Here is a 16,475-nt window from a genome sequence, read left to right on the forward strand (position 1 = left end):
AAGTGGACTCCAGATCTTCCCATCAGCTAGTCCACCCTCTTATTCCAGCAGCTAATTGATTGTGGGGAATTATTTTCAACCAGGCACAAGAAAAGCAGAGGTCAGAAAACTGTTCAGTTCCCAAGCACAAGAGAAAAAAAAAAAAAATCTATTAAAGCCGAATATAAGGTTTGGAAAAAAAAAGAAATATTTGATCTGCCTGTTTGAACAACAGAATATTGATACAATTTTCGCTCTGAGAAATACTGCAGAGCAGTTCCTAGCTGGGGTCACTTCACAACAGAAGTCACTGTGAATGAAAGCAACTCAGTTAACTGCCCCTGGTGCCTCTTTTCTGAGTTTTGTCCTCCGGTCTCCTCTGATCCTATTGTATTTTTATGTTCACCAGTTTCTTTGGCAGCATTTACATTTAAAATTGAACATAAGGAATGTATTTTCCTTAATAAAATCAGGATGAAATTCACTTCTCTGGCATATATTTCCAAACTTTTGCCCATTCTTTACCTTCAGAGAGGAGTGTGTGATTAAAACTCGGTTATGTGACTCTGAGGAAAGAGATCAGAATTAAAAAAAAAAAAAATCACTAATTTGAAGAGCAAATACCTAACAGAGGTATTTAGGTATAGGAAATGTTATCAGAAATTGAATTTCAAAGCAACCAATGAACTGGATTATTAGATCTCTTGGGGGATATGTTCAAGCCAAAATCCATTCAGCAATGAAACAGAGAAGGATGATCACCTACATTTTCTCCCTCACATTTTTTGTTGATAAAAATACAGGTTTCTCACCCAATATGTGGGATCAGCACTTATTTTCCTTTGCTTCTGAAATAGTCTGAGATTGTGTCTGAAATCGTTTCCCTGTTTTCTGCCCGAGACAATCTTCAGGTTCCTTCTATAGATAAGCAGGAAATCAATCAAACAAATCTCTTGACTTCATTGCTCAAAGTTTTTGTAACCGAGATATAACACAATAATGTGGTTTAAAGATGGACTTGAGGATTGCTACCACGCTCAAAGGGCTTTGCTTAGACCAATCTTTCTTCCCCATGAGGCTCAGAATTCCTGCATGACCTGTTCCTCATGTCACCTCGTCCTGTGGTGTAGCCACTCAATGCACAGAGGCAAGAAAATGAGAAATCTAAAACCAGTGGAAATAATTTTTGCCAGAAAAATATCCTTAAAAAAAAAATCTTTTGAAGAGACTCTGCATCTTTAGAAGCAGGTTTTATCCCTCTGGGACTAAGAATATTTAACAAGAGCACTCTAATCATAATTTTACTGGCTGGTATAACGATGCTGCTGGAATACACATGATGTGTCCAAGAGGTAACCAAAACTCATCTGAGCTGGACATTGGGCTCTTGGCTCTTCAATCCAGTGGGTGAAGCCAATTTTAACTGTCCCAGCCTGAATGCTCACATGTGGACAGGAACTGTAATTTCATGGAGTTTTTAGACTTTTAGTTTTTAGTGTGAGCACCCTTTTGCAAATAACATTAATTTCTCCTAGTAACGTTCTTTTTATCTTTCCAGCAGCACCATGGGATAGTTCTCTCACAGAATTGCCATAGAATCACAGAATGGTTTGGGTTGGAAGGGATCTTTGAAATCATCTTGTTCCAACCCCCTGCCATGGGCAGGGACACCTTCCACTAGCCCAGGTTGCTCCAAGCCCTGTCCAACCTGGCCCTGGACACTTGCAGGGATGGGGCAGCCACAGCTTCTCTGGGCAACCTGTGCCAGGGCCTCACCATCCTCACAGGGAAGAATTTCTTCCTAAGTATCTACTATAAATCTACCTTCCATCAGCTTAAAGTCGTTATCCCTTGTCCCATCAGGACTATGTCCTGTTGTATATGTTCCTTCACAAAACATGAATTTCAGCTTCAACTCTATTTCAATTCTTCATTAATTCAAGTTAAGCTCATGAGCTGTGACTGAAAGAGGTCACAGACGTGCACTATTTTTGAAATCTTTGTGTTTTCCATTTTTGGTGACCATTGTTCACTGAAGGGAAGAAGAAAGCAGCACTTTGTCCCCATCTATGATCAGGCAGAGACATAATCACATATGAGGGTGGTGATGCTTGACTTTGTTGCCCTGAGAACATGGCAGAAGTCAAATTTCAGTGCTCTTAATCCATCACTTTTCACAGCACCCTTGAAAAGGTCAATAACTCCAATAAAATAAATGATGCTTGAATAGTTATATAGAATTTGAATTTATTCACATAAGGATCAAAAAATGAGCCTGTCAAGTTGCTCTAAGACTCTGTGGGGTTGTGTGTTTTAATTAAACACAAAACTCATCTGACAGCTCAAAAAAGAAGGGGAGAGGGCACATAAGAGGAATTTTCAAATTTGCCTTTTAGATTTTGTTTCCAGAGAGCTCCTTTCCTCTTGCAGCAGTGCTTTTTGATGGGACTAACTATAAGGTGAAGGGAGGAAGGGCTTGCCCTTTTGTTACTTCTCTGAATTGTATCAGCTGCTTCCCCCCCTCCCTACAGTGCAATTACTGATGTTATCTCATTAGTGGCTTAATTAGAGCTCAAGTGCAGGCAGGCCAAGGTAGGAAGGTTCATTACACAGTGTCAAGTCAGGGCTCCTCAGCTACAGGCTCAGTTTAGAGGGGTCTCAAGGCTATTCTAAATTAAAGGCAGATAATAATGATCTGTACATAGAGACAGCCCCCAACTGTACCTCCATTTCCTGGGTCTCCTTGGGCTCTTTAAAGTGCTGTTCTGGGGAGAAGAAAGGCGTTTTCATGATGAAGCTACCTACGGTATCTGCTAGAGATGCTGCCCAAGGATTTTACAGATCTTGTGGACTAAAGGGATTATGGTGGGTTCAGAGATTCACAGACTTCTAGGCAATGATGTGAAACCCAAATGCTCTGAGTATCACAAACCTCCCACCTCATGTTGTCCAAATAGGATTTATTTGTGAGTTAGTCTTGGTGTCAGTGATTCAATTCACCATGAAGCTGTTTGTGTTTTTGGGGTGACTCCCTTAGTGACATATTTGTGTATATCACACCAATTGTTATTTCCCTCCTTAGAACATAATGAAAAAAATTTTTACATAAAAACAGACTCCTCCTATGTGTGTGGTTTTTTTTTTTCTCTCTCTTTTCAGGTGTGCACTATGTGATCCATTTGCAGCATCTGAACAATACAGAAGTTACCTCTCCTGATGTCAGGACACATTCAGAGTGGTAGTTGGCTTCCTAGGCAACAGGGAAGCTTTTCTCATGCCAAAATCACATGAACACAGCACTGACCAGGTGAGACCATGATGCTGGAAATGGTGCCTGTTCTGGAGCATTTGCACCTTCTCCATGGGGATTAGAGTGGCAAAAGGGACAGCTGTGGTGAGTCTTGGTTCCCTAAGAGAGGGGAAGCCACCAAGCCCTGTGAATTCTCTGTTGTGACATCTGCCTGCAAGAGCAGAATTGGCTTTTTCAGCCTTGTCCTTTCCAATGGCACTGATATTTTCCATCCACACTCAGCACCACGGCCCTTCAGCTGAAGGCTCAATGTGGTTTATGAATGAGTTTCCTTCTTCCTCTGCCTACTCTTGCTTGGCACAGGAGAGAGTGTTGGGCAAACAGATAAACAGCCTGGTAAGTGTGGGCGGAACTGAAAAGGAAACTCAACAACAGGAAAGCTAAAAACAAACACACAGCAGTGATGGGGATGTAGAACATGGAGATGACTGTATGAGGAGACGTAATTCCCAGACACGATTATTATATTTTTCTAAACAATGTACGTGGCAGAATTGCTCTAGTTGTCAAGAACCTCAAGTGGATGAGCAGACATTGTGATGTACCTCCTGTTTTTGAGCATTTTCCCTTCCTACATCTCAAAACATTGTACAAAGGCAAACAGCTTTTCTTAGGGAGGAGCAAAGAATGGCCTGAGATCAAGGAAAGCCAGATCACTTCAATTCTGACTTGCAGTTTTAGCTACTGTGGCAACTTCAGAGAGCATCTGAAGATGTTTGACCTTGTTTGTGTCTTATTTTACATAAAAGTATGTGGAACCTCGCAGATGCCTATCAAATTATCTCTCAAGGGGAGATGGCAGTGTCCTTGAACCCACACAAACACTTACCAGAAGGACAAGAATCACTGGCCCTTGATATATGTAGTCAATATATTTCCCTGGCTCTTTTCCAAACCAGCATCTGTAAGAAACATAACAAATAAGAAAATCATATATAAAGTTAAACTCACTTCTTTTAGACTGTAATAGGAAGGACACTGTAGAGAGGTGTTCCTTTATTCACTGCATTGATTAATCATATATAAATAATCAGAAAGGAAATGAGTTTTCTGCTACAAAGCACCTGCTGTTGGACACAGATCTGAGCCCCGTTTCCCCCTCCCATTAAAACATTCACGTTCCCATACGGTTTTGGCAATTGCCTGAGTAAATATTTCCAAGAAATGTGAGAACCTGCTACAAGGAGGGTGCAGGAGATGTCTGAGAAAGGGACTAAGGAAATATTCTGTGTAAGAAAAAAACCTCCAGCTGTTATCTGCTGCAGTGCCCAGAAACACGTTCCACAAAGTGGCTGCTGCTTATAGCAAATATGTCTCAAATTGCATGGAAATGCTGTCTAAATAAGCTACTGGATGAATGAGAGGTAATTCCATTGGCCTTGAATGAATCTTGGGACCACTGGGGACTCCACTGGTAGTGTCACCATTCCTAGAAGTGTTCAAAAACATGGTTTAGTGGTGGACCTGGCAGTTCTGGGTGAAGGGTCTTTTCCAACATTTTCTTTTTCTTAGAGGTCTTTTCCAACTTTAGTGATTCTATGATACCATGACCACCAAACCCAGCAGACAGTACAGAGCCATCATTTGAAGCTACCAAATACCTGATCCAAGTATTTGGATCATCAAGAGGAAATAGACTCAGGTGAAGTGAAATCTCAGGTGAACTGAATGGCCTCAAACCAGCAGAGAGCCTGGATGTGTCACATGTGACTCAGCACTGGCTTGACTTCCACTTCCACTAATTCCACGTGATTTTCTCCCTGCTGTGCTACACAACAGACTAACCCTGTGATTTCACAGTGACCCACAGTGTCACTCACTTCATTGTCTTAACTGAGAGTAACAAATCTGTTGTATTTATGCTGGTAAATGAATTAGAAACTGGGCTCAGCTCTGAACTCAATCATTTACACCATTACATTTTCCTTGCTGCAGCTTTGGTGCAGGCCAAATAATATCCAACCCCTAAACTATTCTTGGGTAATGAATCTGGAGCTAGCACGAGCCAGAGAACACTCCCAATAGTCCACAAACTGCAGCTACCCTGATTTTTGAGGCCAAGAAGGTTTAATAATATGGATGTGAGTTACTCCATGCTGTTTGAATTCCATCCCCAGGAATTAACCCAGGCCCAGCTAATTTAGTATTACAGACACATCCACGTGGTCTGGATCCAGAATTCCACCAAGCAGAGACAACTTCACTCTCGTAATTCCTTAAGGTCTAGATCATTGGAGCTCCAGATCCCTTAGCAAATAGATTTTGGAGTTCAAGGGTCTGAGAGTTTTCTTCCCTGCCATGGATACCACATAACAAGTCTACGCAGCAAAAATTATGCCTTTCTCGTGTTTGCCTTGTGACAAACAGTAAGTTAGTGCCACTGGAGACATGAAAACAAGGGTAATTCCTGAACCAAGGAGACCAGGGAGGCAGATTTTCACTTTTACAAGCAGTCAGACAGAAAATGCGTTGCCTCAGAGAGGTGACTGTCTGCAAGACACAATGTCAAGAGTTCAGGGCAAATAAACTGAGATGAGGAAAGAATTCTTACAGATCACATCATGCCCTTAAAGCCTTTCTACAAAACCTGTTGTTTGCTAAAATAGAAGGAGCTGAGTGCCCATTTCAAGATGTTCTGACTGGACAGCAGTGCTGAGATATGTAGCTGGTATCTAAAAACGTGACTCAGAACCGTGAATTATTTGCCTTTTCTTGACTCAATTCCTGCATCTTTTAAGTTCCAAATGAATGAGTGAGCTGTGAATATTTTAGATATATAAAACATGTCTGTTATTCCCTGGTGCACAGGCTGCAAATTAGTGTAAATGTATAATTTTGCAACTAATTTTCCAAGATTTGGTAATGAGAGCAAGACTTGGAATAAGGCACTTCCTCCAAGTAAGTTATCATCCAAGAAGAATCCCCAGAGCAGCCTTAAATGAATGAAACTGCCTTTTTATTCTTGTGTAGATGGAAAGATTTGAAGAAAAATGAATTACAAGATATGCCAAGGCAGGAAACATAATTCTCCATAACTTGCAAGACCTACATTTGAGAGAAGATTTTGAAGGGTATTTTGGGAGAACTATTTTATATTGCCTGAAACTCATGGTACCAAGAGCCATTAGAAGAGGAGTTTCTGGGAAACTGGCTGCTCCAGCAGAGGGTTCTAGCAGGGGGACTAATAAGAAGGAGACTGAAGCATATGGCAGAACTTAGTGGGCTAGAAAAAGTCAGCAAAGAATTTGGAACAGAGCTGGTAGAGCACAGATGAGGTTCCAGGGCAAAGACTGCTCCCTGTTCTTTGGAATTTAAATTTAGCTGGAAGACCATCCTGAAGACCAAAATGCTGACATTTATTTTCTGGAGCCCAGTATTAAACCAAGGTTGCACTGAGTGAAGCCTCGTGTATTTACACACTTTCACACAGTTTAAGGGAACAAGGTTATCGCCAAAGATAAGAGTTCTACAACACAGGCCTCTACAGGGGAGCTGATTCCTTTTATTGATTCCTTTTGTAGGTAGGGGAGTTAAAAAAAAAAGGCAGGTAGCTTTTTAGGTTGGTGTTCATGTCTTTAGGCTGTAAAGCAGATGTGTTACACTGTAATCTAAATATTCCTAATACACCCATTAGATCTGGTGAGTAACAGTGAGAGGACAGTTATTTGCCAGTGAGGTTATATATGTCTGCATTTGATTAGCAATATTTCATATTTACAGTCTAACTGTTCAAACTGGGACCTTGGCTGAGATATTGCAAACTGTCTGCCATCTGAAGTCTTGCCTTAAATCCAACACAAGCCACTACTTCTGCAATAAAATCATCACTGCACATTTATTTAAAACCAAAAAGAGAAACTTAAATCACTGACAATTACTTGGTGCATCAGAAGTTTCATTCCATCTGTGTGAAATAAAAGCCATTTAACCTGGTTTTTTTTTTTGGTTTGTTTTTTTTTTTTTTTTTGGTTTTTTTTACCTCTGGAAGAATAAACACACACTCCCTAAATATTGAAGGGGACAATTTAGGAAGACAGTTCTGATAAGACTGAGATATGTAAACACACTTCTACTGAATAGAACTAATTAATATTCTTCACGGTTCTCTGATAGTTCTTAATATAACCAAACCCACCACTGGTTTTATCACTATTGTTAATTAGATCTTATTGATGTTCTTCCCCTTAACAACTGCCCATCAGTGAAATTACTACAATAATCCTTAATCACCTTTGTGGGATTTTTTGATTGAGATTTAACAGTGCTTTTTTTCAGAGTTGCCATACTTTTCGAAACCCCAGGCAGGATATTTGCCACAGTACCAATTAAAGTTGCCTCACTAAGCAGAAAACGATCTCTATTAAGTACAAAAATGAAAAAAATTAGGAAGTTGATTGAAGCATTTTCTTAACATTCTTCCTGAGTGCTAGTTTGAGCTTTTCAACTCAAATGATGAGCTACACAACTGGAACCCCGGTTCGACCTCCAAACAACTTAAGTTACAGCTGAAGTGGATACTCAGATGAAGGAGTTTCTCCATTTTGTCCCAAATTTTGGGCTGTCCCCAAGAGTCTTGGAATCTGCAGAAGAGTCCATGTTTTCTGCATGTGCCCAGTTTGCTGGGTCTGACCTCAGGGGGCAATGGCACATCATTTCCCCAGTGGTCAGGACAAATGGACAAACTCTGTGGCAAAGAGCAAAGTCAGAACCCAGAACTTTGGAAGAGGAACTGTTTAAAGAGAGCTGTTTAAAGAGCTAGTGGATGAGATCCCCTGGGAAACTGTCCTTGGAAAAAGGAGCTGATCAGAGCTGACAGCTCTTTAAGGACACTTTTCCTAGAGCACAACAGTTCTCCATCCCCATGTGTAAGAAATCAGGTATGACAGGCAGGAAACTTGCATATTTACACATATATACTAATATAACAACACAAATATTAACATCACTCACTGTTCATTTTCATAATATAGCTTGCCAATGGCCCAGGCAATGATGATTGGACAAGGAATACCTGCAGGAGGAAAAAAACCAGGAGTTAATCATGGATGTATGGACGGATGGATGCGTCTATGATCCCAAAGTAAATTCAGATTTGTGTGAGGAGAGACTTAGTTAATGAACTGGAAGACTCTAAGTACAAATGGTCCTATCTTGGTATCCTTGAGACATCACAATTGCTAAGACCTCTTAATGTATAAATTAAAAAAAAAATAAAAATATAATCTCAACAAAAATTTAGTACCAGTAAGAAAAGTTAATAAAAATGTTAACAAACACAGATATATACCCACATTTCTATAGAAGTGACCAGAACAATTTTGTCTGACTTAAAGGCAATTTTGGTCACTTTTAATTTTCCAGCAAAATCTTAAGGACAGCTCTTGGGGGTGGGTGTTTAGGTTTTTGCTTCCCAGGCTCCAAGAAACTTGGAAACTTACGGGGATCTTTGGTTGAAGCACATTTTTGAAACTTTCAGTAACTTTTTGAGTTCAGTCTTCCCTATGAAATAGGATTATGAGAAAGATTATCTTGATATCTTGCAATATCAGAATTAATTTTTTCCCCCTTCTAAAGGATCCAGCTGCTCTTAAGTTTACAGACATCATCCAACTCCCTACAATGTGCAGTGTGCTCTCTGTGTGTGTGTGTGTGTGTGTGTGTGTGTGTGTGTATGAGCTCTTGTCAAAGCCATGGATCTGTTTTTTGGGTTTGCTTTCTGTTGTACCCAGCAGGTGTTGCTGTCAGGCTCCTCAGTGTAGTAGATGAGGTGTATTTGTACACTTAATGCCCCAGCAATGCCATTTCCTCTGCTTTCCAGTTCTGATTTTATACCAGTCTCATGTCCAGAGCTTTGCCCTTGTGTTTGTTTTGTGTTGGGCCTTTACAGTCCAACTGGCTTGGAGGGCATTTGCTGGAGGAGGAAACTGGAAGTGAGGGAGAAAAAATGGAACTGGCCTTTTGACACAGACCTCCTGGGGAAAACAGGAACTTTTTCACCCAGACGAGGACTGGATTGATGTCAAAAGTGGAGGAGGAGAGTTTTCCCTCTCCATTTCCTCTTTCACCTCTCGTGCCTTTCAAATGACTGTGTTGTCCTCCACCTTTTTCACCACTGACTCACAGGGTCTGGTGCACTTTTCCCCCCACTTTTCTTGCTAGGCATGGGCAGACAAAATGCAGCCACATCCTTTCTTCTGGAGGAAAATATTTTACTTTCCCTTGTGAAACGAAGAACAGGGATTTGAGAATGAGACAGGTAAAAAAATGTTTATGGGAAGGCAGAGCAGAGGCAGAAAGGGCCCAGAAGGGTGAGAGAAAGGGTATATTCAGCCCACACCATTCCTGCATTAGTAGGACTCTGAGAGAGGTAGGGAAGGAAAATACCATGGATCAAACCAGTCTGTGAATCTGTGAGGGCTGTGTAAGCAGCTGATTTTCCAGTTGGGTGACAGAATTCAAAAATACTGGGCAAAAAAATATTGAATCAATTCCCCACATAAACATTTTTTTTTTCTCCTACAGCTCCTTTTCCTCCCATTTTATTTTGGATTGAATGACGTATTTTGTCTCAAAGGCTGTTTCTGCCCTCAGAACTGCAATTCAATTACTTCTGCACAATTCTGAGAGCGAGAGGCATTTTCCGAACAAAACATCTTCCTACTTTCAGAACAGAAAATATTGGTGACTTTTTTCCACCTTTCTTCTTTCAACAGAGAAGAACTGCCAAATCCACTAGCTCTGTCTGACCTCAGATTCTGCCTTCAAGTGAACGAGCTGCCTGCACAGGGCTTGTCTTGCCAAACATCTCCTGTCAAAGTTCAAAACATGGAGATGTTGGTTGGAAAGGACCTCTGAATGTACCCACTACAATTATCTGCTCTAGGCAGAACTATCAGCGCTGACCCACTCCAGCTTGGTCTCGGCCTTGATGAATTTTCAATACCCCCAGGGTCAGAGATTTCACAGCTTTGAAGTTATCTGTTCAAGTTGCACCACTTTTTGGTACATTTTCTGTTTTCTTAACGTCCAGCTGGAACCTCTCAGTCTGGTATTCGTGGACGTTGTCCCTTCTTATAAAATCTGCAATACCAAGAAGAACTTGGCTCCCTCATTTTTGTAATTATCTTTCAAATCATTCTTGGTACCTCACAGATCCTTCCTTAGCTGCCTCTTTGCCAGACTGAACAGGCTCAGCTCCTTCAGCCTCACTTCACATGTCATGTCTTCTAGACCCCTAAACATCTTGATAGTCTTTTACTGGATAATCTCCAGTTTTTCCACATCACTTTTCGACCTAAGAGACCATAACTGACCACAGTATCCCTAAGGCAGCCTTACCAAAGCTGAGTCTGAGTTGCCACAGGGACAGTACAGAGATGACATGGGGACTCTTTGTTAAAAGCTGTTTTCTAGGAACAAATTCCTCAGCAGTCCAAAAGACAGCTGTGAGGCTGGACTGGTAGATAATTAGGCTTCTCTTCTAGTCAGCTCCCCACTTAGGAGTGTCTCTTGAGACTAAGTGTTCCACTGGGCATGGACAGTGCCTCTTCTGCTTCATGCTGCGTTGAACAGCAGTGTGTGAGGGGTTGTGGTCACTGCTTTGCTGATTGAAGTGAAAGGGATGTGGTCTGAAAGGGATGTGGTATGGACTACTGACTTCCCAAAAGGCTGAGCCTGGGAGTTCTCTTTCTTTCCTGAACACCAGGTCCTTGAGGATGAAGCCAAATCCGGTGATAACCTATTAGCTTTATGTCATCACCACAGTGAAGAACTAAACCTGATCTCACATTGTTTTGACACAGTTAGGTCTGAATGTCAGATTTTGCCCCAGCAGGATTTTTAAAGTTTATTCTTGCTGCTCTTGTCTTTAACACTTTAATGTCAGGTACCATCAGATAACACCATTTTAACCATGGAAGTCACTTACACCATCCAATGAAGAGAAAGACCCATTTCCTCAACTTATCCGTGGAGTAAGTCATCACTATAGCAGTGTGCAAGTAGCAGCCTTCCACAAACATCCAGAAGAAGTTGGTCACCACAAAATAATTGTAGACAGTGGTAATACATCGACACCAGGGCTGGAGAGGAAACAGAAGAGAGTATTTTAAAATTATAGTGAGAACATTTATAAGATTCTGTATGTTGTAATCCCCATAAAAATCAATGGGAGATTTTACTCATGGGACACAGATTTTCCCTGTGACTTGGAATCACAATATCTTGGGTGCTGTTGGGAACTCACAGCTACATCTGTGACTGTCTGCTCAGGCTGCTTTGACCATGATATGCAGGAATTCCTGTATCTAAACATGTGTGGAAAGTTAACATGCCAAAGGCAAAGCCACACCAGCAGCCTCCAAGCAGTGCGAGGACACAAGAGGAGCAGCTCATTTGAACACAGATGATCTTCCAGAGGCACAGCCATATCCTTAGGGTCTTATCTAAAGATGACATGAGTCTAAATATCTAAATATCTGCATATCTGAGGCAGGATAACTCACCTGCTGAGCAATTCAAATACAAGGTAGACATTAATGTCACAGTCCTGCTTCCTTTCCACTGAAGGAAGGAGCACCATTAACATTTAGGCAAAAAAAAAAAAAAAGGTGCTTTAAAGGTATGTTTTTATCAGTTACTTTATCTCCTCTATTCCTGCCATTTGTGCTTCATTCTGTAAGTCACATCACATCACATCACACTTCACCTCTGAATTTTGCCTTAAACCCAACAGGAATTTTTGGTCAGGCTCATTGCATAAACACAGGCATTTCCTCCAAATGAACGTGCAGTGAGAGCACAGCTGTGGAATCACAATGAGCTCCAGAGAGGCTCCAGGAGGTAATATCCCATCAATAAATCACAAGGAACCGATGGCAATTTCCACAGAGCTCACACAGAGGTCTGGGAAAATGTCTCTGTGACCAGGCACACACTGAGCAGGACACTAATTACCTGTGTTCACTGCCACCACTGGTGGCATTTTGGTCTCACCATTCTTGAGACTTTTAATTAACTCTACTGGAGTATTTGCAACTTTTGATCCTCAGCTGATTTTATTTCAGCCCTCATATGCATGAGGGCTCCAGGCAGTCAACAGAGCAGCAGGTGCACCATCAAGCCCAGCATAATTCTGGAGACTAAGAATTTATTGGGCAAGAAACACAGTTACAAAGCAACAGCTCACTCACAAATTGCGAATTTGTTTATTGAATGGAAATAAAAAAATCTTTTTGATGTGTTAAAGCTTTCATTCCTGTATTATTTCATTAATATTTCAAATTTGGCTTGGCTCCATCTTTAAAATAGGATTAAAACCCAAAACAATTCAGAAAAAGAGAAACCATTCTGTTTTCAACATTTTGTTTAAACCAAATTTTTTTTTCCTTCCCATTTTGGCTTGAGTAAAGGAAAATTAAGCCATAAACAAACAAACAAATAAACAAATGAACATTTTTCTTTCGCTAAAAAAACCAAATATTTTGCTTCCATTACTGGTTGACCCCCAAAGTAGTAAGACTTAACTCTCACATTTGATTTCTTGAAGGTATGAGCACGAATTAAATCTTTCCCTGTGGCCTCAATCCCATGGAAATGCTCTGATAGAGTGTCTCCACTCTTGTTCACTTCTCTCCCTCACTTACAAAATTTACACAGTTTTTGTCCTTTCCAGAGCTGCCCATTTTCTGAAGAATTGGAAAAAATAATTATATCTGAGCCTGTTGTTCTTGTGTCGGAACTGAGTGGAACTGGATTGGGAAGATACTGGGACAGATACAGACAACAGACACAGTGGTGGGGAAACCTCCTTCTGCAACATTTCCGTAGCAGACCAAAATAAAATAAATTTTAAGCAATTCCCTTTTGGAACTGTGGATTTATTACTACTGAATAATAAACCCAATTTGCTGAACTCACTAATTTTGTTTATTTGACTGAGGATTCTTGATCCCCACATGTATCAACCATCCCGCTGCAGATATATTCAACAATTCCCCTTCTTGATTTATTTACAAGCACTATAATTTCATGCAAAATATTTCGATGTTGAACTCTTGATGCTTCTGTGCCTGTGTTATTTAATCTCCACTGATCAGCACAGAACAGATCACATTATTAGCCAGCATAAAAGATGTTATTCCCATTGATTTTCGTGGCGTTATTTTGTTATACCACAAAAATATAAAGTTATCACTCAGACTTGCACAAAGCACCAAAAAGACTGCAGAGAAAAGATAAGTTAATGAAAACTGGGGCATGTCCTTAATACTTGCAGGGTTTTATTTTCCTTGGCAATTTGTGGTTGCATTTTTAAAGGCACTTGAATGCCTGACTCCAACAGATTTTTCCTAAATAACTGTAAAAATCTGTATTAAGATTTGCAGCATTGTCATGAGGGTAAGTCACTCAGTAAGTAAGTCACAGAGTAAGTCCCTAAAGCTCCCACACCACCATCTTCTGGAGTATGAGAATGTCAGAAACACAGACAAAGCAAACACTGAATTAATAGAAGCTACATTTTTCTCAAAGGAGCCTCTGAATGAATAATAATAGAGATTTATTCACAGACTTCCTCCTTATCTAGGTACTAATGATTTTTCTATTTGTTTTCCCAAAGAATGGGATTGAAGTTGAGACGTCAAATCTTACATTTGAAACGTTAATTAAGGATGCTGAGTGTGCCCAGCTGACATTCAAATGAATGGATATCCAGGCTCCTGGGGTGGTTTTCCATTCCTACAGGGCCAGTGGAGCCATGATTGATAGCAGATGTGGATCCAGCTCACAGTCTACAGGCATTTTAGTCCATCTGCTTTCCAAAGACAGAGACTATAAACGGGGTGTGTGTGTGTGTATGTGAATATGTGTTTGTAGTACACTTTCTTCTTAGTTATGGAGCTAAATATCAGGGGACATCCCCAAAAGGAGAATACCCAACTATAAGATTATTACCAGGGAAAGAGAACAGTAAACTACCCTACCAAGGGACCATCAAAAAGGACTAATTTTCAAGGAAATGTAGAGCTGTTCTCCAAGAAAGTAAAGAAAAATGCTTTTTTTTTTTTGGAGTGGATGTTTTCATTCCACTCTGAAATCCTTGTACTGCTGGGGCTGCTGAGTGACTAAAGAGGGAGAGGAGTCAACCTTGATGTCTTTGATAGGACAAGGGGTCATGGCTTCAAACTATAAGGGGGAATGATTAGATCTTAGAAAGAAATTATTTCCTGTGAGGGTGGGGCCCTGGCACAGGTTGCCCAGAGAAGCTGTGGCTGCCCCATCCCTGGAAGTGTCCAAGGCCAGGTTGGACAGGGCTTGGAGCAACCCAGGATAGTGGAAGGTGCCCCTGCTCATGGCAGGGGGTGGGAACTATTGATGTTTAAGGCTCCTTCCAACCCAAACCATTCCATCATTCTGTGATTACTGTACTTACACAGGGATTGATTCACTCAGAGAAGCATCTGCAGTTGGGAGTGACTTGAGTGAACAAGAAATAACACGGGGAGTGAGAGAAATGAGAGCATGGTGACCACGATGCTGCATTTCTCAAGTGCTCAGTGCCATGCAGAGAAGATGCCCCACTTATTTCTGCCTCCAGCCTTCCCATTTTTTTATTGTGTGGGTCTGTTTGGCCCCTTGAACTGTTTCAGGCTCCCAACCACCCATCAGAAAGCTGACTTAGCTGTGCCAGCAGGAAACTCCTCCTTGCTTTTCTGATGCCTGGGTTAGTTCTCTGCCAGTTTAATGAGTTCAGTTCCCAAGAGTTCAGTCCTCCCCAAGGGGTCAAGAAAAGGAACAGAGGGAGTGCAAAGGAAGCAGCAGGAGCTGAAGTGTTTGGGTCCTTGGAGGAATGAGCCACCCCTTCCAGTGACAAGCAGCTGCTGCAGGATGCAGCCCATATCCCAGAACTTCATCCTCAAGGCCAGTGTGGTGAAGAAGGGATTAGCAGAAAAATGGAATTTTGTAAAAAAACCCCCACAAATATATCAACAACAAAAATTGTGCTGTTTCAGGCCCCATTTCTCATTTTTTGGGAGTCCCACGGTCATCAGAAAAAGTACCTGACTCAGAGCCTCAACAGCCAAATCAATTATTTCTGTCCCTGTTCATGGAGTTGTTGCCCTCTGGCATGAATTTTTTCCCTACACAGGTGCAAATCACTGCAGGATGCTCTGACAAAAATGGTCAGGAACCACCACGTTTAGTGTCTTGCACAATATTATGTCTCCAAATATATACATTTGGAAAGCATCTCTGGTCAATGAAGAGATGAGAGAAGCTTTTTGGCAGGATTTTTACTTTAAAAATCCCCTTTGATATTCAGTAATGAGGAAATCAATGGAAATTTAGGAAATCTAAGCTCATTTTAATTTTCATCATCTTATTCAAGTTGCATGAAAGCCACTCTGAGCCTGTGGATAAGTGTCCTTGGTAATATTTCTATCAGCTGAACAAAGTCAGAGCCCCTGCCTGCTCCCAAAGTCCATGGCAGAGAGATGCTGCCTCCAAGCACTTACTTCATTGCTTTCATGGATGTTGTGATCTATCATTTGGAGCAGAAACCACATCACGTTCCTCAGGATGAATGTGGTGATCAAATTCCAGTGGATAATATTCCTCAGGCATCGGATACTCCTAAACAGAGAAATGCATTTAAATCAACACACACAGTGGATATCCACATTAATAACTATATAAAATAAGTTAGTTCTGGTCACTTGTAAAATTCCTCCTGCTTTATCCCCCTGCCGTCCCTCTCTCACAGCATGAAACAGGAGATTCAACTGTTCTTGCAAAGCCATGTACACAATTTGTCTTGATAACACAAGGAGCTCCCTTTGACAAGAATCAATTCAAGCAGATGAAACAAAGATCAGTGGGAAAAAAAATCAAATATTCAAATGCTCACTTAATCCTTGGTTATTGGTTTTGCTCCCCTCCATCCCTAGAACAACTCGAGTTGATGGAACAGCCCCTGAACCACCAGGCTGCACTGGAGGCTGCTGAATTGCTCACAAAAGGACATTTGGTGGCAAATATTTGCACTGGAGTGGCAAAGCTGGAATAGTTTACATTTGGTTTGTTCTTGAACAGGCTCCCCTGTGCGAGGTTCAAAGTTAATGCAATAGGAGAGCACAGACTACCTGGTTTCAGTCCTGGGCTTAGTTGGCTCTATAAGCTTTCTAAA

The 16,475-nt window shown here is 41.1% G+C and overlaps 1 protein-coding gene across 3 annotated transcripts in view; it reads right to left on the bottom strand.

The window, feature by feature from the left end:
- Positions 1 to 16,475, bottom strand: part of CRHR2 (corticotropin releasing hormone receptor 2) — a 141,615-nt gene that overhangs the window by 26,536 nt on the left and 98,604 nt on the right. For all 3 annotated transcript variants that reach the window (XM_025896822.2, XM_018089228.2, XM_008923667.3), the window contains 4 exons: positions 15,805 to 15,922; positions 11,217 to 11,370; positions 8,240 to 8,300; positions 4,119 to 4,191 (listed from right to left, as the gene is read on the bottom strand). In XM_025896822.2, coding sequence (XP_025752607.1) covers positions 4,119 to 4,191; positions 8,240 to 8,300; positions 11,217 to 11,370; positions 15,805 to 15,922 — 406 coding nt within the window. The remainder of the gene's footprint in view (positions 1 to 4,118; positions 4,192 to 8,239; positions 8,301 to 11,216; positions 11,371 to 15,804; positions 15,923 to 16,475) is intronic.

The sequence above is a fragment of the Manacus vitellinus genome, unplaced genomic scaffold (genome assembly GCF_001715985.3).
Source record: "Manacus vitellinus isolate BGI_N305 unplaced genomic scaffold, ASM171598v3 scaffold_12_pilon, whole genome shotgun sequence".
Classification (NCBI taxonomy): Eukaryota; Metazoa; Chordata; class Aves; order Passeriformes; family Pipridae; genus Manacus; species Manacus vitellinus.